Here is a 22,988-nt window from a genome sequence, read left to right as displayed (position 1 = left end):
TCACATACTAAGTATGTTTCTTTTCCCCATTTTTCATCTAACAATAGAACCAATAGGTAAATAAACTATGAGCAGGGCATGGTAATGGATCACGATCCAAATATCTCTTTACAATAAGTTTTAGCTAAAATAAAGATAATATTTATTAGTATCAGTTTAATATCTAATATTTGAACATATACTTATTTTAATATTAAATTTATTTTTTATGAGTATTAAATATGATTGTGTGTTGTGGCACCATTGTACTAGTAGTTTCCTGAGCTAAAAAGAATTGAAAAAAAAACTGGACCCGCCAGGAGGAGGAGGTGAAGTCCGTATTCTGCTCGTGTTCGTTTCTCCGTATTCCAGGCCGCATGCCACCATATATACCCCGCGTCGCCGCCGCGTTCTTCGTCTCTGCTTGCTAGCTCGTGCCTGCCAAAGTGCCAACGAAGAACAAAGGATCCATCCGCGGATCGGCGATCGCGATGGAGATCGAGCAGGCGATGCGCGGCAGCAGCGACGTCCGGCTGCGCGCCAAGTACGACGCCGCTGTCTACATCGTCCGCCGCGCCTACGCCTTGTACCCGTACGTCCGTACGACGCCGCCACGCGCGCACGCTCTCTGCTCCTCTCTGTCTATTTATGCACACACCAGCTGCTTCACCACGTACGGCCACGCCATACATGTTTGTGTGATCTTCCAGAGGTGTTTACAGGTTCGAGGAGCTGGCTTTCAGTTTCAACGGGGGCAAAGATTCAACTGTACATTCTTCCTGCCCTCACGGTCACGGCCGTCGGCCGGCCTCATCTTCTTCCTCTTGACTTGTTGATTTATACGCTCAGTCACGATGGTTGCTAACCACCGACGCGACGTCGAATCGAATCGAATCGACAGGTGCTGCTGCATTTGCTTCGGGCCGGCTACTACCTCCACAGAGCAAGTTCAGGTGGTGACGTGGACGACGACAGCACGGTCCTCCAGACCGTGAAGAACTGCCCCATGCGGACCATCTACTTCGAGGACCCCGATGCTTTCCCCGAAATCGACTGCTTCACGTACGAGACGGCATCGACGTAAGAGCGCGTGATCTGCAGTCATCAGTTGTTCCATTCCAGCCCTTTGTTTTGTTTTTCTTGGCAAGTTGATACTCTCGTCTTGTGCAGGTACGGCTTGCCACTGGAAAGTATCAGGACAGGGTACAAGTCCGGACTAGAAGCCCTGCTCAAGGAGAAGCCTACCAAGGCGATCTTACTTGGCACTAGAAACGGCGACCCCAACGCGGTGACTCCCCTTGAATTGAGTGCTCCCGTTTTAGTCTACTTCACTGTCGTCATTCTACACCTCTATCGATCTAGCTAGTATACTGGTTCATGCCATTCTGCAACATTTTGGGGGCCGGGTTCATGACATGTGATGGTAATTGCGGTGTGGAAAAAAATACTTGTAGGTTGGTCAACAAGAGTTCTCCCCTAGCTCGCCTGACTGGCCTCCTTTCATGAGGGTGAACCCTATCTTGGATTGGTCCTACAGGTTTGGCTCCTGAATATATTCCTGCTGCTCTGCTCGCCCGAGTTAACTCAACTCAATAGAGACCATTTGTTTTTCTTTAGTAATTCTAATGCCTTGCTTGCTTGCTTGCTTGCATACTTGCTGTGGGCGGCATGCAGTGACGTCTGGTCTTTCCTGTTAACGTGCAAGGTCCAATACTGCAGCCTCTATGACCAAGGGTATTATTATACGTTACTGTCTTATCTTCAGTGCATGTTCATATCGCACGTGTTTTTTTTGGTAGTCGTCACAGTTGCTTTGCCTTTAATTTAGGTACACTTCTATTGGCAGCGTACACAACACTGTTCCAAACCAGCTTCTGCGTGATGGCCCGGGCGGGTCGTACAGGCCGGCGTATACGCTGTCAGATGGGAGTCTTGAGAGGGCTGGTCGAGCAAAGAAGACCGGGAAGAGAGATGGCTCGGCTAATGGCACGAAGAACAACGGCAATGAAACGAAACAATAGCCTATCAACTCTGGTTGTTCTCAGGTTTATTGTGAAGAAAAAGAATTTCGTATGAAAAAAATGACAACTGTACATGTGCGCGTTCGAAGGCAACTCACTATTTTATTTACTACTTGATTTTATGATGTGGTGGGTGAGGGACCAAGTATCGTGAACGTTTTCTTTGTGTGTGTGTGTGTTTGGGAATAATGGTTCCTCCACCAAAATATGTTCTTTTTAAGTGAAAACAACAAACACCATATGCTCTGGTCTGTCATTGTGGTAAAGAAACATCTCCATAAGTTACGACAGTATTGGAAAAATTTCTAAAGTCTAATTTAGGGACTCTAATTTCCCTTGAAAAAATGAGTTTGCCAAACTAGCCTTAAGGGTTAATTTAGAAATTTAAATTATCTCCGGGATTCCTGGTGATTGAGTGGGAAATGATCTAATTTTCTACTCAATCTCTAGGAATTCCGAAGATGATTTAAGTTTCCAAACTAGACCTAAGATAATTTTTTAAGTAAAGTGTTTTAGTGGTTCCTGCAATTGTTATTCAACTCACTAATCGACAATTTATGAATCCACCATAAATAATCCTTACCATCAAAGTGAGGTGGTTTACCAAGAGAAACAGAAAGTAATTGGGAATTTGAATTGCAAGGAACGTGGGAATAATTAAAAAAAAGTTTTAGTACGGTTTGGTTTAACCGCCTTTTGACGATGCTTGGAGGTGGATTCTTGCTTGCTCAACGTGGATGATGATGTCAAAGAATCGATTTCGTAGTAGACGATCTTCTATCCTTTTCTTCTTCTTGTTCTTGGAGGAATGTGTGGATCAACAACCTTCCATAATTTCCTCCCAGGGGTGTCTTATTCTTGTTCATGTCCCCCAATAGCGCCTTCTCGTCCCCCCAACATCACTTCGAGTGGTTAAACTCAAAAAGAAGTGTTGGGCTCTAATACCAATTGATAGTCACTTAGAGAGGGTGAATAGGTGACACCCGAAAGTTCACAACTCAAAAACAAACTTGGACCCTACATTAGTCGAATGAACTCTTATTAATTGTGACCTCTTATTTAATTGGGATGATATCTACTTATACTTAGTAACTGCTAATAAAATTTTTGACCAACTTGTTAAAAGCAACGCTCAGCCTTAATCATTCTATTTGATAAGCCTTACACTTCACATGAGCCCCCACCGTAAGTGAACTCATGCACATTATTCCTCACAACTTGTTGAACGATAAATGTATGTGAGCTTACCCTTGTTGTACTCATCCCAAGGTCAAGGACAAATACCACCAAGATGAGGAGCATGAAGGATGCAACGATGAATTCGTGAGAGGTATAGGCCGTCATCTCCCAATAACCTATGGTTGCGGAGGATCATTGACGTCATATGATGTAATTATTTAGTTATTTTGTGCAGAACCCCTATTATATAATAAAGATGTGACATTCATTTCTATACCATGAGTTACTATGGGCCTGTTTGGTTGTTTGTATGGGTGGACTTGGCTCGTATCTAGGGAACCTAGCTCTTGGTAGCCTGACTGAGAGCATGCAATATACCTACGTTTGGTTGACTGTATGAGCTTAGCTTGGTCTATTCGAGATGATGTTTGGTTGCTTGCATGAATGCTTGGTGCATGAGCTTAAAAGCTATAAAGTTTATTATATTTTCATGCGATGATGTTGCAGTAGTCTATAATATGGCATACCAAGCCTTAATCCACTTTTAAATAAATTAAAATTTATCTAATAGACACTAATTACATGTTAATGTGTCATTAGGAAAGACTAATGGTTGCACCGGCAGAGCCTGGCTCTGGAGAAACGGCCATATCCTACGTATCTCGGGAGCCAGGCCCAAGGGGAATCTTTGTATCCCGTGAGCCAGGCTGAAGAGGCTGATCAGGCAACCAAACAGAAGAAAGCTGCATCTCGTGAGCCTAGCCAGATCATATGCAGGCAACCAAACGCACCCTATATGTATAAGACTAGATCATATCACACATTTGAGACGCGTCCGTGTTTGCCCTTAAATCTGGATGTGACAAACAGTAACATGTCTGGGGCCTAGGACAGTAAACAGTAACATATCCGCCGCATATATAGTATGAACAGTACCCTGTCCGGTGCACACAGTACATCAAACAGTAGCACACCAACGACTATCCCTTTAAGAGAAGAAAACAACAAATAAGATCTAGCAGATTTCCTGATTTTGTGTCAACGGCTATGGAACGCCTTAAGGCTATAAAAGGACCCCATAAGCGCTCATTTTCAAGTGTCCATGGCTCCCGATTGCAGCAATACTTTGCAAACACACTTCAAGTCATTTATGTCTCCCTTTCTTGTGTATTTCTCTCTAGTCTTTGTGTTGGCCTAGTTATAAGTCAAAAGAGAGTAGAGGAGTGATGCTGCAAGTTAGAGCAAGGTCTGGAGCGTGTAGTTAATCTGTCGGAGAGCCACCGACATCTGTGAGACTGTGACAACCCCGGCTTTGTGTAACTCAACATCGACATAGTGGAAGACTTGATCTGTCACCTGGTGACAGATCTGAGCTATGGAGGACGAAGTTGAAATAGATTCCAAACCAGGTTGGCTAACTCCAACGTGGACTAGACAAACATTTCAGGTTTGGCTGAACCACGGGGAAAAAACCCCATGTCATGTATGCTCTTGCTGTGATATTCTCTATATCTCACTTCTATTGCTTTATCCTTTACACTTCTATATTTATCTTTGGTATAAATTATTTTTTGAGTGCAGTCTATCTTGAGACAGGGACAACATATGTCCATATATAATCATAAAATAAATGGACTTCATCATTCTAAATATTTTATGAATCACTCTAAATATCTAAGTTTCAACATAACCAATACTTCACTTCATCATTTTCATATGTGGACTTGAGATTGTCTTATTATAGAATGTTTATTACTCTTGTTAACTTATTTGCATTTTTTGTCGATAATAGAACATTTTCTGAATTTAATTGCATTTTGATGATTTTCTGCAGATAGAGACTAATAATACATAAATAGTCTCAGAAATTCATGAACTCCGCCTATGTTGATTGGAAGACTTCCTTGAGTCGTTTCAACATAGCCAGTCCCAAGCCCGGTAAAGGAGGAGGGTTGTGTTAGGTCCGGCAAACCAACGTAAAAACCAGCCAAATCTTATGGAGATGAAACCACAAAGAAAATCGTTGGGGCGTAACCCTCTTAGCGACGCGCCATATCGGAACCCGGGTATGGTGTTAAATGAGCAAGGGTCGGGCCGTCACCCCTTAAGTGACGCACCGTCTCTTGATCTAGAGTCGGTGATAAGTGAGCAAGGATCGGGTCGTCGCATCCTTAGTGGCGCGCTACATCGGCGCCCGGGTGTAGTGGAAAATGAGCAAGGGTCTTTGCATCTTCCTCGGCGGGTGCGATGGGTAAGGAAGCTAGTCGAGCCAACTAGGGTCCGTGTAGGTAGTTGGAACGTAGTTTCCATAACAGGTAAGTTACGAGAAATAGTCGACGTTGCGGTGAGGAGACGGGTAAATATTTTATGCATTCAAGAGACCAAGTGGAAAGGACAGAAGACGAAGGAAGTGGAAGGTATAGGCTTCAAGTTGTGGTACATGGGGACTGTAGCAAACAAGAATGGAGTAGGCGTCTTGATCGATAAGAGCCTTAAAGATGGGGTAGTAGATGTTAAGAGGCTAGGAGATAGAATCATCCTAGTCAAACTGGTCATTGGGGACTTGGTTCTCAATGTTATCGGCGCGTATGCTCCTCAAGTAGGCCTTAATGAGAACTCAAAGAGGGTGTTCTAGGAAGGCCTGGAGGACATGGTTAGTAGTGTGCCAGTTGGCGAGAAGCTCTTCATAGGAGGAGATCTCAATGGCCATGTGGGTACATCTAGCACCAGTTTCGAGGGTGTGCATGGAGGCTTCGGCTTTGGGACTAGGAATCAAGAAGGAGAGGAAATCCTAAACTTTGCCCTAGCCTATGACATGTTTATAGCAAACACTTTCTTTAGGAAGAGGAAATCCCACCCGGTGATCTTCAGTAGTGGCCAACACACTAGCCAGATTGATTTCGTCCTCTTGAGAAAAGAGGACAGGCATGCCTGCTTAGATTGCAAGGTTATACCTAGAGAGTGTGTGGTAACCCAACATAAGCTTGTCGTAGATGACTTTCGTTTTAAGATTCGTTTACAACGGAATAAGCATAACAAGGTCACTAGAACAAAGTGGTGGAAGCTTAAAGGGGATGTGGCCCAAACTTTCAAGGAGAGAGTTATCGAGGAGGGCCCTTGGGCAGAAGAGGGAGACACAAACATCATGTGGAGGAAGATGGCGACATGCATCCAAAAGATTGCTTCAGAAGAGTTTGTGTTGAGTCAAGGAAACTGAAGGGAAGTTAAAGACACTTTGTGGTGGAACGAAGAGGTCCAAAAGGCTATCAAGGAGAAGAAAGATTGCTACAAACGCTTACATCATGACAAGTGTGCAAACAACATAGAGAAGTACATGATAGTGAAGAAGTCTGCAAAGCGAGCGGTTAGTAGAGCCCAGGGTCAAGCCTATGACGACCTTTATCAATGGTTGGACACAACGCAGGGAGAAAAGGATATCTATAGGATGGCCAAAATTCATGAAAGGAAGACAAGGGATGTCAACCAAGTCAAATGCATCAAGGATGAAGCAAACCAACTATTAGTGAAGAATGAAGTGATCAAGAACAGATGGAAGGAGTACTTCAACAAATTGTTCAATGGAGAGAATGAGAGTCCTACAATAGAATTGGACGAACCATTTGATGACAACAATAGGGGGTTTTGTACAAAGGATACAAGAATATGAAGTTAAGGAGGCGCTAAAAAGGATGAAGGTAGGAAAGGCGATGGGCCCTGATGGTATCCCTATCGGGGTATGGAGATGCCTTGGATACATAGCAATCGTATGGCTGACTAAGCTTTTCAACACCATCTTTCGAACAAACAGAATGCCCGGCGAGTGGCGGCGGAGTACGTTAGTACCAATCTTCAAGAACAAAGGAGATGTTCAGTTGTACTAATTACCGTGGATAAGCTCATGAGCCATACAATAAAGCTATGGGAGAGAGTCATTGAACACCGCCTATGGAAGATGACGAGCGTGACCCAAAATCAGTTTGGTTTCATGCCTGGGAGATCAACTATGGAGGCCATTTTCTTACTAAGACAACTTATGGAGAGATTCAGAGAACAAAAGAAAGACCTGCATATGGTCTTCATAGACTTGGAGAAGGCTTATGACAAAGTACCTAGGAGTGTAAGGTGGTGGGCCTTGGAAAAACACAAAGTATCAACAAAGTACATTAATCTTATTAAAGATATGTACACTAATGTTGTGACAAGTGTCCGAACAAGTGATGGAGACACTGATGACTTTCCAATTAACATAGGACTACATCAAGGGTCGGCTTTGAGCCCTTATCTTTTCGCTTTGGTGATAGATGAGGTCACAAGGGACATACAAGGATATATACAGTGGTGTATGCTTTTTGCCGATGATGTGGTACTTATTGAGGAGAGTAGGAGTGGTGTTTCACAAAAGTTGGAATTGTGGAGGCAGACGTTGGAAGCAAAAGGTTTTAGGCTTAGTAGGTCTAAAACAGAGTATATGAAGTGTGATTTCAGTGCCATGGGGTATGAGGATGGCGATGTTAGTCTTAATGGGCAAGTGGTACCCAAGAAAGACACTTTTCCTTACTTAGGATCAATGCTTCAGAAGGAGGGAGACATCGATGAGGATGTCAGTCATAGAATTAAAGCTGGATGGTTGAAGTGGCGGCAAGCTGCGAGTGTCTTATGCGACCCCCGGGTGCCACAAAAACTAAAAGGCAAATTCTACAGGACAGCAATCCGGTCGGCTATGTTGTATGGAGCAGAATGTTGGCCCACTAAAAGACGACATGTCCAACAACTAAGTGTGGCAGAGATGCGTATGTTGCGCTGGATATGTGGCCACACAAGGAGAGATCGAGTCTGGAATGATGATATACGAGAGAGAGTAGGAGTGGCACCAATTGAGGAGAAGCTTATGCAACATCGTTTGAGATGGTTTGGACATATCCAACAAAGACCTGAAGAGGCACCAATGCATATCGGAATAATTAGGCGTCTCGAGAATGTGAAGAGAGGTAGAGGTCGACCAACCTTAACGTGGACAGAGGCTGTGAAGAGGGACCTGAAGGAGTGGAATATTGATAAAGAGCTCGCCATGGATAGGAAGGGGTGGAAGTGTGCAATTCACGTGTCAGAACCCTGATTTGTAGTTTCGCTTTTCCTCCTTAATCGTTTGACCTTTTCTTGTGCCCCTTTAGATCTTGCTGGTTCTTGTGGGTTTTATCTCTTTTTATGTGTTTCCCCGTTTCGTCATTTTTCGGTTCTCCTTTGCCTTTGTCTCCCTTTTCTTTTCTTTGGAGGTTGAGCTCTGAGGTTTTCATATGGGGTTTCATCTCTAGCCTACCCCAACGTGCTTGGGACAAAAAGGCTTTGTTGTTGTTGTTGTTGTAGTCTCAGAAATTCATGAAATTTTACTGAGGCAAAACATATGTCCACATATAATCCTAAAAATGTTGGGGACATAAAATCCACAACATGTCAACATTTCATTCATTTGACCTCCACTTGTTGCGTGAGTTACACGTGAAATTACTCTAACTATCCAATTTTCAACATAATCAATACTTCGCTTTATCATTTTCAAGTGGGGACTTGAGGTTATATTATTATTAGTCTCGTTAACTTATTTGCAATTTTTTATTGACGCTATAATAATTTACAAATTTAATTGCATTTTGATGGTTTCTGAAGAAAGAAATTATTAGTACGCAAATAGCCTTAGAATTTCACGAACTTTCACAGAGACACACCATATGTCCAAATATAATCCTATAAATGTTTGGACTATAAAATTCATATGATGACAATGTTTCTTCTATTTTCCACTTTCACTTGCTACATAACTTACACGCGGAATCACTCTAAGCATCCAAGTTTCAACACAATCAATACTTCACTTTATCATTTTAATGTGGGGACTTGCGGTTATCTTCTTATATAACGGTTATTATTCTTGGTAACTTAATTGCAATTTTTGGACGATAATAGAATTATTTAATGAATTTAATTGCATTTAATGTTTTTTTGCTAAAATTTAACAGTACACAAAATAGCCTTAGAAAATCATGAGATTTTATAGAGGCACAACATATGTCCATATATAATCGTAAAGTAAATATTTGGACCACAAAATGCACCAGATGTTAGCGTTTCTTCTATTTCACTTTCCACTTGCCAGGTGAGTTACACGTGAAATCACTTTAGATATCCAAAATTTAACATAATCAATACTTCACTTTATCATTTCTATGTTGGGACTTGAGGTTATCTTCTTATAAAATGTTTATTAGTCTTGGTAACTTATTTGCAGTTTTCAGTTGAAACATGAATATTTTATGAATTTAACTGTATTTTGATGATTGTTTGCAGAAAGAAAATAATAATACACAAATAGCCTCAGAAACCCACGGAATTTTATAGAGGCACACAATATGTCCACATATAATCCTAAAAATATTTAGACTCAAAGAGTGGCTAAATGATTACAACATTTGCGATATTGTTTGGAATGATGTCTTACATGGTATCCAATAAAAAAAGCTATTGCAGACGATATTCGTGTTCGACTAGTTTCGTATTCGACACACAAATTTCCATATTTGCATCTGAAAACATTTGTATTTATATTCATATTCGAAGCTACTCGTATTTAAATTCGAATTCAAATAAAAATATAAAAACAAATATAGTTTCGATGATATCCATTCGTATTTGATCCGATTACACCCCAATAGCTGTGCAAAACACTGTTTTGTAATGTAGACCACACTGTTTGTATAGTGGAGTTTGAAACGACAGAGGATGAGGAGTAAGCTATTGTAGATAGACTTAGTAGAAACCAGGGCCACTCCGAGGTTACTTTTCCACCACATCAACGTCACACCATGTCCAAGGTGAAGCTCAAGCAAAAGTAATTAAAGTTTAATCACTTTATGAGTTAAAGATCTTGAATGTCACCTAGAGGGGGGTGAATAGGCGAAACCTAAAATTTACAAACTTAAACACACACTAAAGGTCGGGGTTAGCGTTAGAATTAAACTCAAGTCCAAAAGATTGTTTATCTTGCTAGGAGTTGCTCAAAGAATGCGGATGGCGTGTGGGAGCCAACTCAAATCAATACTAGCAAGGAAACATTATAGAGGGAAAACAAATCAAACTAGAATCAAAGCGACTGAACACGATGATTTGTTTTACCGAGGTTCGGTTCCAAATAACCTAGTCCCCGTTGAGAAGGTCACAAAGACCGGGTCTATTTCAACCCTTTCCCTCTCTCAAACGGTCACTTAGATCGAGTGAGCCTTTTCCTTAATCTCACGGGTCACTTAGACCTCGCAAGGACAACCACACACTTAGGTGCCTCTTGCTTTGATTACAAGTCTCTTGTGAATAAGAAGGAAATAAAAAGAAAAGGCCAAACCAAGTGACAAGAGCAACAAAGAACACAAGTGATCCTCTCACAAGCCCTAATGCACTAGATTTGATTTTGGGGCTTTGAGTGGATTGATTGCTTTGATTGTGTCTTAGAGTGTTGGGCTATTGCTCTTGCAATGAATGAAGATTTCAGAAGGCTTGGATGGGAGTGAATGAGGTGGTTGGGGGGTATTTATAGCCTCCCAACCACTTCTAGCCATTGGCTGATTTCTGCTGGTGATGGGCGCACCGGACAGTCTGGTGCGCCACCGGACAGTCACTGTGCACTGTCTGGTGCGTGCCACGTCAGTGCAACCGTTAGGGTTCTGAGCAGTTGACCGTTGGGGCGCCTTGTCGTCTTGCTGTACCGGACAGTCCGGTGTCACACCGGACATTCCGATGCCCTCTAACTTCTGCACTCTGACTTCTACATTTGCACTGTTCACGCAAAGCGTCTTTTGCAGTCGACCGTTGGCGCTAGTTAGCCGTTGCTCCGCTGGCTCACTGGACAGTCCGGTGGCACACCGAACAGTCCGGTGAATTATAGCGGAGCGCGCCAGGAATTTCTCGATGGTGGCTGGTTCGGAGGGCGCCAGGTTGGCGCACCGGACAGTGTCCGGTGCGCCAAAGATTAGCACAATCAAGTCATTTTGCTCCAATTAAATTGTGTCACTAACTTGATTTCTTTCTTGGTTTGTGTTGAACCTTTTGCATCTGCAATATATGAATTCTAGACAAACTAGTTAGTCCATGTGTTTGTGTTGATCATCAATCACCAAAATTAATTATAGTAAATGGTTAACCCAATCTCCCTTTCAATCTCCCCCTTTTTGGTGATTGATGCCAACACAAACCAAAGCAAATATAAAGTACAGAATTGTAACTAGTTTGCATTTATGATGAATGTAACACCCCTAGTGTTACTGTAACTAAAACTTGAGCATGGGATCATAAACATTGGCATTGCATATGTTTGACACACCTAGAGTGCATTCACTAGGTAAAAATTTCAAACAAGTTGTATTGTTATAGCATTTTGCAAATAGAACCCTGGATAGGGAACTTAACCCTAAGTAGGGATTAAAGGGGTAAGACATAACCCAAATTGAGAAAACCTAAAAAAACCTTAGGGGAATAGTCATAAAATGTTCCCAAAAATGAACTTGAATCACATTTATACCCCTGAGATACTAAAAACCCCCATTGGAACCCTGGAAAACCCTAAGTCCAAACCCTAGGGGCCTATGTGCAAAAAACTGTACACATTTGGACTAAAGTGTAAAAACTACAATGTCAAGACATATTAAGTCCTTTGGTTCACAAATATATGAATTCGCAAGTTAAACCCTAAGTTTTGGGTCTATTTGCAAAAATCACCTCTTAAGTCCTAAATAACCTAAGTCTGAATTTCAGAGTTTTTGATCAACTTTTGAGTCTTGTAACTTTCAAATTCTAGGATTTTTGCCCTATGTCACCACATCAAAGTTGTAGACCAATCATAGGAGAACAACTTTGCTTAAGAATGTGAGCTCAGTTGTTAAGAAGAATTTAGAGATAATTAAGCCCAAAGTTGGGTTGTCAGGCTGTTAAGGTCTGAATTTTCAGACAGACAGTGCAATCACTACGACTTTGGGCATAAATTCAACCTTGATCCAGTGCTCAACCGAGTTTAATCCCTATAGTCGATTTGTAGCTGGTATGTAGCACTACAACTTTGCTGTAGAGATCTGGATGTGTTGCCACAGAAATTTGGAAGAAATCTGGCCCTAAACTATGGCTGTCAGGCTTACTGATGGAGCACTCGCGATGGTACAGTACCCTGAATCAGATCAGACCGCCAGCGCAGCCGCTTCATCGCCGACGACCGCTCCTCGCCGTGATTCGCGCCACCGCCGTGGGATTCACGTCGCCGATGACCCGATAAGGCCGCCAGGTAAAAGCCATGCGCTGGACGCCACTCCGGTGACCCCCATCGTACTTCCCCTCTGCCTTGCGGCTGGAACCGATAAGAACGCCGGTGAACCGCCGTCGCTCGGTCTTGCGCCGCGTGTCCGGGCGCTTTACCACGTCGCGGATAGTTACACTAGGAGCGTCCGGTGATCGCCGGAGATACCGCCACGGTAGAAGCCACCTAGCGCCTGCGCCAGTGCCTTCTTCTTCCTCTGGCCGCCGCGCGTCTCGCCCGATTCACCAGCCACCGCCGTTGAGCCCTATAAATTGAAGCCCCCACCAGCCCCGCAGGGTCATCACCCACCCAGCCACCGCAAATCGCTAGCAATCGTTCGCTAGAGCTCGCGAATTTTGAATTTCTCCCAAAACCGTTCTCCGCCGCCGTGAAAGCACCTCGCCGTGGCCAGCTCTAGTATCCTCTGCTGCTTGTTCTAGTATCCTTAGGTACCCCGCAAACCCCTCGACCCCTTTAATTGAACCAGACCGCCAGGGATCACCGGGAACGCGTGCCATTGTCCTCATCGTTCGCGGTTCACGTGGACAGAGCTTGGTAGCTTACCAATCGTGAAATTAAGTTAGGGGAATCGTTCGGGGATGGTTTAATCCGGTGTATGCCACTCGGGAGCACCGACCGCTGCATAAATCCATCGGTACAACCTCACCGGAGTTCATCCTCCGCGCTGCCGTCGTCGTGGATCTCGTGCGGTAAAGGAACAGAAACCGGAGGGCTTTTCTGTAACGCGTCAGTGACTTCGAGTAACTGTGAAGGAACCCGTTCGTAGTTAGTGAAGAACCCGAGGCCTTTTCTGTAAAGTCACCAGCGCGTGGGCGCGGGCGCGCTTTCCCTCTGGTGTTGGGCCGCCTGGGCTGGAATCGGCCCAGCACTGTTCCTGTTTTTTCCCTTTTCTTTTTCGGTAGAACTTTGAAAAGCTGTAAAAAATGGTAGAAAATTCCTAAAATTCTCAAACCAATTTTCCTAGGCTTCTTATTTTCCATAGAATTTAGTAAAAATAGTTGACTGATTTTTAGATAAAATAAGGAATTTTGGAGGATTTAAAGTAGCTTAAAACATTAGTTCTGGATTTTTAGAAAATAAATGGTAATCTCAAAATTGCTCAAACTTTTTGTATAATCTCTACACATTATTTAGAAGCCTTGGGTAGAGTTTGGGTTGATTTGAACCTTGTTTGATACTTAGAACCCAAAACCCCCTGCCCTTTGAACTCCTTTACTGACTCCGGAAACCCTAAGTTCTCGGAGTTCCGTGAAGGAAAGTTGTATTCAAGACTTAGATAATAAATCTTTATTATTTTTGCACACTCATGAGCATTACATGGCATTCATTCTTATATATACCTATATGGTTATATTTAGAAAACGAAGAAGAGATCGAAGTGACTGAAGAGAAGACACCACCACCTTCGGAATCTCAGTCCGGAAATTGTTTCTACTTCGTTATCTGCGGGTCCGAGCCTGACTCACCTACTAACGAAGGCAAGCCCCGGTGCATTTGCCACCTTCCTTGATGTTTTTAAAATCTTTCTCACTTGATTGCTGCATTAGGTGATAGGAGTTGAATGCTTAAACAATTCCTGCATTACCTTCCTTGAACTTGATCACCTTCCTTGAAACCCTGTTTTTACCAAAAGGTTTTACTATGCTTAGTATTGCTCTAGAAAAACAAAAGGATTTGTTTTACAAAAGATGATTGGCAAAGTGGGAGGGTTGTTTCCAAAAATAAAACTTGATGGTGGATCCATCATGGCCATGATGGGTTCAACATCGGAAAAGATGTACCTCTGCCAGGTACCAAGATTTGGGTTTAAATGATTAAGCTGAGACCGGGCGGGTGACTTGCACGAGAAGAGTCTCGGTGTAGTGTCTCCGTCTGAGTCGATTAAGGACTGTCTCGATGTAGGCTTGATGACCGAGGACCCTTTAGCTGGTCACATGCCTCGTCATGGGTAAGCCTTGCCTCGGGCAGACTAAGGCCAGAATAAGATAACATGAAATGGGCGTGGAGCGGTGGCGGGAGTAGCGTGTACCCTCCGTAGCAAGAGGCTGGACGGTGGTGTATCCATGCTCTCGGTTTGCGTGAACCTGATCTGGTCTTAAGAACCCTGGTGGCGGGTTGACATATGCAAGGGTTAAGTGCTACATATGTCGTGTGATTGGAGATCCTCAGCTGAGTATAATCGATTCGGATTGCCGTACCTTCGCGGTTATGAAGACTTGGTCACTGACTTACACGTAGCAATCCACTAAAGATGAATGGTTTTGTTAAGAAATTGGCTAGTGCAGGTCAAGTGATTGAACTAGGGTAGAAAGAACTCTAGTTGCAGGTAATTTTACTTAACTTGACAAATAAAACTGGATTTTTAAGGATCCACTTTAGTAAGCATTTCTGCAAAACAGAGTCTTGATTATTGAGAAGCCTTACCTTGACTCCCTTAACCAGCATACCCTTGAGAGTCTTTTCTTTAGTCGGGTAAGACTTGCTGAGTAATTCCGTACTCAGGGTTTATTCCCCCGTTGTTTTTAGGTGAGGGAGCGACAAATTTTTGTTGCTTTTGCTCCAAGGTGGTTCCCAATGAAGAAAAACAAGAGTGAAGATGCGGGAGGACATGGTCCTCCATAAAACTTTTAAGTAAAAACTATCGAGAGGAGTTTTTGCCTCCCTTGGTATTTTAATAATATTACTCTGCACTCCTAGGATAACTCTGGTCTGTAATAAGTAACTTGATCTTACTTTCTAAATAAATGTAAGTTTATGTAATCGCTTCCGCATTTCTATATCTCCGATGTTCTGTAATGTCTGCAAGACGGGTGAAACGTTCCTGGAAAGGTAAGAAAGAAGATACCGAACTTGTCGAGTGATTCAGGAACATCTATAGGGTTGTCTGATGTATGTTGGACAAGGACAACTGTAGGTGGGCCTAATTACTTGGGAGGTTCCGTCATAGCTGGTATCGGAGCGAAGCCCTTCTTTGCAGATATTATGAGGCATCTTCAAAAGGTTTTCTAAAAAGACTTATCTAGAAACTCTCTTCCCTTCTTACCTAAGTATTCTGAAGAGTTTATCTTAAAGACCAGGTAGTAAGAGTGCAACATATAGAAGGTGTGAATCAACTAAGGTTGATTCTGTAATTATACATGCATCATGCTAAGAACTATACTAATCAAAATTTTCCCCCTTAGAAAATGCCGCCGTGCACAAGGAGAACAGCGCGCAAACATACTGGACCGATTGGTGTGCCGTGTCACCAGCTGGCCCCAAGACATGATAATAGTAGTAGTGGAAGCAACGATCCTATAGGGGATCTCGAAGTAGAAGTAAGTCGGCTCCAAGCGGAACTCCGACGCAGGACGGCTATATGGGTCATAGATGGCGACCGAATAAATGAGTTGAGAAGAGACGTCCGCCATCTGCGAGATCAGCTCGCGGACCGGGATTTGGCACTCGACTGGGTTGTTCAATCTCGTTCGCTTGCATGGGACAAGGAGCAAAAATCTCAAGCTCGAGTAGCAGAGCTCAACTTGGCCGTTGATGACCTGCAGACATATTGCAATACCTTACATGAAGAAGTTCATGTATTATATTCGCAACTGCATCCCAGTGAGCCTACGAATCTTGTCGAGTCGGAAGCCGGACCCTCGCATGTTGCGGGACAAGCGCTTGGTGGTGAGTTGGACCTTTTTTAGCCCCCTCCTTCTATGAGGCTGGTCGATGAATGGTCTCCCACACCCGACGACGAGGCCGCCAAAAGCAACCGGAAGCAGGAATAGTGGTGTAGTAGTAGAAATGGAAGTAGTGTATTGTATAATAGGTTGTACTATTGTATAATAGGTAGTGCTATTGTATAATACGTAATGTATCCTGTTGTAAAAATCTGAGTTTGTAACATTACTCTTTTTGGTAATGTAAAATGGATGGTTTTTCTTTGGCATATCATATTGTTTCCAAATGTTGTTGCCACAGATGCCGTCCAAGACCCGATCACAGGATGTAGCTGGAACTTCCAGTGGGAGGGAGTCTACCCCAAATCCAGCTCCTGTCCCTCCCACACTGGCCGAGGCGATTGCCGCCTTGGTAAATGCGACCGTGGATAATACCCGTTTTCTGAGAGAGATGGCGGGTCAACAGTTTCAACAGCAAGGCGGGCGGGGTTATCAACAGGGTCCATGTGAATCCTCTTACTTGGACTTCTCAGAGACGCGACCACCGCTGTTTGTCAAAGCCGAAGACCCGTTAGAGGCAGATGAATGGCTTCGTGTTATCGAGCAAAAGTTCGGACTTCTGCGATGTTCGGAAACCCAGAAGCCCTTATTCGCAGCCCAGCAACTGCGCGGCCCTGCCAGCACTTGGTGGGGAAATTTTGTGGCCGTTCAACCGGCCAATCATCAGATAACTTGGGAAGAATTCAAGGTGGCCTTCCGCGAACACTATATACCTGAAGGTGTCCTTCACATGAAGCAAGAAGAATTTATGAAGCTGAAACAAGGAGGGGATACTGTTAATCAGTATCTCAATAAGTTCAATCATTTGTCGCAATATGCAATCGATCAAGTGAACACAGATTTGAAGAAGAAGAATTGCTTTATGAGAGGTTTAAATGATCGACTGCAAAGAAAGATGGCAACCTGCATAGATCTTACTTATGGAAGAGCTGTCAGTACAGCATTGGCAGTTGAAGCAAAGTATGCAGGCGCTGGAAAATCCAAGGGTTTTGGAGGTGACAGGCCTAGTCAGGGCCCGGTGAAGAGGCAACGGTTTGTCATCCGGCCTTCCAACCAGAATCGCTCTTTCTCTCATCCACCCTCCTTCCCTTTTAAGCAGCCAGTCTTTATTCGTCCCAATAATGCCCCCACTGCATCAAATCAGCTGGGTGCCCCAGGCACTTGATTCCCTGCCCTTCCCAGTTCATCGACTAGATGTTTCAATTGTGGGAAGTCTGGGCATTTTATCAAGGATTGCCCTTATCCAAAGCAGAACCAGTCAAATAATCAGCAAGGATCTGGGAATTCATCTCAAGTCAAGGGAAATACTATGGGCAAAAATACAAAGAAGACGGGACACATATATTATACGCAAGTGGCCACTACACCGGACGGTGAGCCGGTAATGATGGGTACGTTCCTTGTGGCCAATCATCCCGCAGTTATTCTCTTTGATTCTGGTGCTTCACATACATTCATCAGCAAGAAATTTGTGGAGCAACATTGCATCTCATGCCATGAATCAAAAGAAGGGTTTAAAATTCACTCACCAGGGGGACAAATATTTACTAGAGAAGTGGCCTATCAAGTGCCCGTAACATTGGTCGGACGGGACTTTCCTACTAATATGATCATTCTGAAAGGCCAAGATATAGATGTCATTTTGGGCATGAATTGGTTAGCCAGACACAAAGCAACCCTCAATACTGATCAGAGAATTATCAGGTTGAGTTATAACCAAGAAGAAATTCTTTTGCCTATCCCCATTCCAACCAAAGCTACTGGCAGAGTTTATGAAGCTGTTATACCGGAGATCAAGGATATTCCGGTAGTACGCGAGTTTCCCGATTTCTTTCCCGAGGATTTGCCTGGACTGCCACCTGAACGGGAGGTAGACTTTGTAATTGAGTTGAAGCCCGGTATGGCTCCCGTATCTAGAAGATCGTACCAAATGCCTCCAAATGAGTTGGCAGAATTGAAGATTCAATTACAAGATCTACTTGAGAAAGGATTTATCCGGCCAAGCTCGTCGCCATGGGGTTGTCCAGCCATATTCGTCAAGAAGAAGGATCAAACTTTACGGATGTGTGTGGATTATCGACCCCTGAATGAGGTCACTATCAAGAACAAGTACCCTCTTCCGCGGATTGACATTCTATTTGATCAACTGAATGGAGCGAGGGTCTTCTCCAAGATTGATCTCAGATCGGGCTATCACCAGATCCGTATTCGGCCCGAGGATATACCAAAGACTGCATTCACTACGCGGTATGGATTATTTGAATATCTGGTAATGTCTTTCGGATCGACAAATGCTCCTGTCCACTTCACGTATTTGATGAACTCGGTATTCATGCCCGAGTTGGACAAGTTTGTGGTGGTCTTCATAGACGATATTTTAATATATTCCAAGAATGAAGAGGAGCATGCACAACACTTACGGATCGTGTTAACGCGCCTGAGAGAACATCAGTTATATGCCAAGTTCAGCAAATGCGCGTTTTGGCTGGAGGAAATTCAGTTTCTGGGACATGTACTGTCTGCCAGGGGGATTGCGGTAGATCCCAGCAAAGTCAAGGACATTTTGGAGTGGACACCCCCGACCACTGTTCATCAGGTCCGAAGTTTCCTTGGACTGGCTGGATATTATCGCCGATTCATACCAGATTTTTCTAAGCTTGTGAAGCCAATCACAAGTTTATTAAAGAATGATATTAAATTCAATTGGTCTTCAAAGTGTGATGAAGCTTTTGAACAATTGAAGATATTATTAACCACTGCTCCGGTATTGGCTCAACCGGATATTAATAAGCCCTTTGATGTGTATTGTGACGCATCAGGCAGTGGCCTCGGTTGTGTGCTAATGCAAGAAGGCCGAGTAATTGCATATGCTTCAAGACAGTTGCGCCGACATGAGGAACAATATCCTACTCATGATCTGGAGTTAGCTGCGGTGGTTCATGCCCTAAAGATCTGGCGTCATTATCTGCTGGGTAATGTCTGTCATATTTATACAAACCATAAAAGCTTGAAATATATCTTCACCCAGTCAGAATTGAATATGAGACAAAGGCGATGGCTTGAGCTGATCAAGGATTATGAATTAGAAATCCATTATCACCAGGAAAAGCAAATGTAGTGGCAGATGCGCTCAGTCGCAAGGCTTCCTGCCATTGTCTAACAGTGAGGACTTCTGACATTACATTATGCCAGGAGATGGAGAAATTAAACCTGGGAATGATTCAACATGGGACTTCAAATCATCTGAAGCTGGAGTCAGTCATCTTACAAAGAATAATTGACGCACAAAAAGACGATGAGGGTATGAAGCACATACGTGAGAAGATAAGGGCTGGAACAGCCAAATGTTTCAAAGAAGACGATCAAGGTGTGATATGGTTCAACAACCGCATAGTGGTGCCAAAGAATGAAAAGCTCCGCCAGCAAATTTTAGATGAAGCACATCTTAGTCGCTATTCTATTCATCCGGGAAGCACTAAGATATACCAAGATCTGAAACAACATTATTGGTGGACGAAAATGAAGATTGAAATTGCACGCTATGTGGCTAAGTGTGACACTTGCAGACGTGTCAAGGCCATACACATGAAGACTGTTGGTCCATTACAATCCTTGCCGATCCCAACATGGAAATGGGAAGATATTAGTATGGACTTTATTATGGTATTGCCTAGAACCGCAAAGGGGTATGACTCTATCTGGGTTATTGTTGATCGGCTCACGAAAATTGCTCACTTTCTGCCGGTCAAGACATATTACCCGGTACTTACCTATGCGGAATTATACATTGCTCGCATTCTCAGTTTGCACGGTGTTCCAAAGACTATAGTGTCGGATCGTGGACCTCAATTCGTATCCAAATTCTGGGAGGAACTTCATAAATCCCTGGGTACCAAATTGCTCCATAGTTCGGCCTACCATCCTCAAACCAGTGGACAGACTGAGAGAGTGAACCAAATACTTGAAGATATGCTGCGGGCATGTGTATTGGACTTCTCACAAAAATGGGATGAATGTTTGCCGTTAGCGGAGTTCTCATATAATAATAGCTACCAGGAAAGCATCAAGATGGCACCGTTTGAAGCTTTATATGGACGACGATGTCGTACTCCGCTAAATTGGTCTGAACCTGGTGAAAGGTACTTCTTCAGGCCTGATATGGTGAAAGAGACTGAAGAAAGAGTTCAAAGGATAATTCATAATTTGAAGAAGGCTCAAGCTCGTCAAAAGAGTTATGCAGACAAACGGCGAATGCCCTTATATTTCCTTGAGGGGGACTATGTCTACTTAAAGGTTTCACCAATGAAGGGCGTATCGTGTTTCGGGGTTAAAGGAAAGCTTGCACCACGATATATTGGTCCTTTTCTTATCCTGGAAAGATATGGGCCAGTGGCATACCGACTTCAGTTACCCGAAACCTTGTCTGCTGTACATAATGTGTTCCACGTGTCCCAATTGAAGAAGTGTCTTCGGGTTCCCGACCGAACCATCGAAGTGACAGATGTTGTCCTTAAACCGGACTTGACATATTCTGAGCACCCTATTCGAGTCTTGGATCAAAAGGACAGGGTTACCCGGAGAAAAACTCTCAAGTTCTACAAGATACAGTGGAACCAACATTCCGAAGATGAGGCTATGTGGGAAACTCAAGATTTTTTAGATAAGAATTTCCCAGGCTTTTTAGCCTCTTGTAATTTGTAAAGCATGTATAGCTTTTGTAATAAAGGAGTGAGTTTCAAACCACCCCTGCCTTGTACCAAGAATAAGGAAATAAGAATGTGACACATTTCCTTTTCCATTACTTACCCTAGGACTTTTAATCTCGGGACGAGATTCTTTTATGGGGGGAAGGATGTAACACCCCTGGTGTTACTGTAACTAAAACTTGAGCATGACATCATAAACATTGGCATTGCATATGTTTGACACACCTAGAGTGCATTCACTAGGTAAAAATTTGAAACAAGTTGTATTGTTATAGCATTTTGCAAATAGAACCCTGGATAGGGAACTTAACCCTAAGTAGGGATTAAAGAGGTAAGACATAACCCAAATTGAGAAAACCTAAAAAAACCTTAGGGGAATAGTCATAAAATGTTCCCAAAAATGAACTTGAATCACATTTATACCCCTGAGATACCAAAAACCCCCATTGGAACCCTGGAAAACCCTAAGTCCAAACCCTAGGGGCCTATGTGCAAAAACTGTACACATTTGGACTAAAGTGTAAAAACTACAATGTCAAGACATATTAAGTCCTTTGGTTCACAAATATATGAATTTGCAAGTTAAACCCTAAGTTTTGGGTCTATTTGCAAAAATCACCTCTTAAGTCCTAAATAACATAAGTCTGAATTTCAGAGTTTTTGCTCAACTTCTGAGTCTTGTAACTTTCAAATTCTAGGGTTTTTGCCCTATGTCACCACATCAAAGTTGTAGACCAATCATAGGAGAACAACTTTGCTTAAGAATGTGAGCTCAGTTGTTAAGAAGAATTTAGAGATAATTAAGCCCAAAGTTGGGCTGTCAGGCTGTTAAGGTCTGAATTTTCAGACAGACAGTGCAATCACTACGACTTTGGGCATAAATTCAACCTTGATCTAGTGCTCAACCGATTTTAATCCCTATAGTCGATTTGTAGCTGGTATGTAGCACTATAACTTTGCTGTAGAGATCTGGATGTGTTGCCACAGAAATTTGGAAGAAATTTGGCCCTAAACTATGGCTGTCAGGCTTACTGATGGAGCACTCGTGTAACACCCTGAATTTGGGGGTATAAAATTTCTTTGCTCATATTCACAAATTCAGGTGTTACTTCCCTTTTTTTCATCCTTTCCCAATCTTCTCTTTCTCATTTCTATAGGAGAAAAGTGGTTAATTTATTTGTAATTATAGTCTATTAGCTCAAACCCTAAGGGAATATGAATTGTTGCATCATGTTGAACCCTAGATTTCACTTTTGTTTGGTGCATAATTCTCAAAAAGTCTAATTTGAATTTGGGGCTCATTTGATTTTGAATCAAATAGAATAAATAAAAGAAAAGGAGAAAACAATTCCAAAATAAAAGAAAAAGGCAAAGCAGCCCACTTCCCCGCCCCCCTCGGCCTTTCGGCCCAGTCGGCCCACCTCGCGCGCGCGCCTCTCCCCCCTCCTCTCTCTGCGCAGCGGGCCCGGCCTGTCGGCGCGGCCGCCTTCCGCGCACCCGCCTCCCTCTCTCTCTGCTCGCCCAGCCCCACCTGTCGGCGCTGCCGCTTCCCCGCGCGCGCCCGCTCCCTCGCTCTCTCTCTGCCCGTGGGCCCGGCCCGTCAGCCCCGCTTCCCTCGCGCCCGCACCCGCTTTCTTCTCTCTCTCTGCGCCGCGGGCCCGGCTTGTCAGCTTCTCCGTCTTCGCGTAACCGCCGCCGTGCGTGCCGCGGTCTCCGCGCCCACGTCGTGCGTGGGGCTCGCCCCACCTCGCCCTCGGCCACTTGAGCCCCGAGCCTTGCTCGCCATCTCCCCCTCCCTCATTTGCGCACCAACCGGCCCCCCTCTTCCACCTCTCCCTCGCTGTGCGCACGCCAGAGCGCCGCCGCCGTAAACCCTGCCGTTCCGAGCTCGGTTCCCGGCCGCCGTTGGAGCTCCGCCGTGTCCATTGCCACGGTGAGCTTCGCCCCGACGTCCGCAACCCGGAACGCGCACCAATTTCCCCTTCCCCTCCCTATTTCTCTCTGCCCGCGCTCACCCGCCGTCCGCCGTGCA

The 22,988-nt window shown here is 43.8% G+C and overlaps 1 protein-coding gene across 2 annotated transcripts; it reads left to right on the top strand.

Moving 5' to 3' along the window:
* The first annotated feature begins 387 nt into the window (after positions 1-387).
* Positions 388-2,256, top strand: LOC103649962 (probable FAD synthase). 2 transcript variants are annotated; one of them, XM_020550181.1, is made up of 7 exons: positions 388-571; positions 702-747; positions 881-1,059; positions 1,150-1,267; positions 1,434-1,516; positions 1,654-1,713; positions 1,826-2,256. In XM_020550181.1, exons 1-7 carry the CDS (start codon positions 471-473, stop codon positions 1,998-2,000), a joined length of 762 nt encoding a protein of 253 aa, XP_020405770.1. In that variant the 5' UTR covers positions 388-470; the 3' UTR covers positions 2,001-2,256. The 2 variants fall into 2 exon arrangements, with proteins under 2 accessions (XP_020405770.1, XP_008673877.1); XM_008675655.2 differs by having other exon boundaries at positions 1,808-2,256.
* The last annotated feature ends 20,732 nt before the right edge of the window (positions 2,257-22,988 follow it).

This window comes from Zea mays, chromosome 3, assembly GCF_902167145.1.
Source record: "Zea mays cultivar B73 chromosome 3, Zm-B73-REFERENCE-NAM-5.0, whole genome shotgun sequence".
NCBI classification, from domain to species: domain Eukaryota; kingdom Viridiplantae; phylum Streptophyta; class Magnoliopsida; order Poales; family Poaceae; genus Zea; species Zea mays.
Note: the sequence above shows the minus strand (reverse complement) of the source record. Positions and strands in the feature narration are given on the sequence as shown.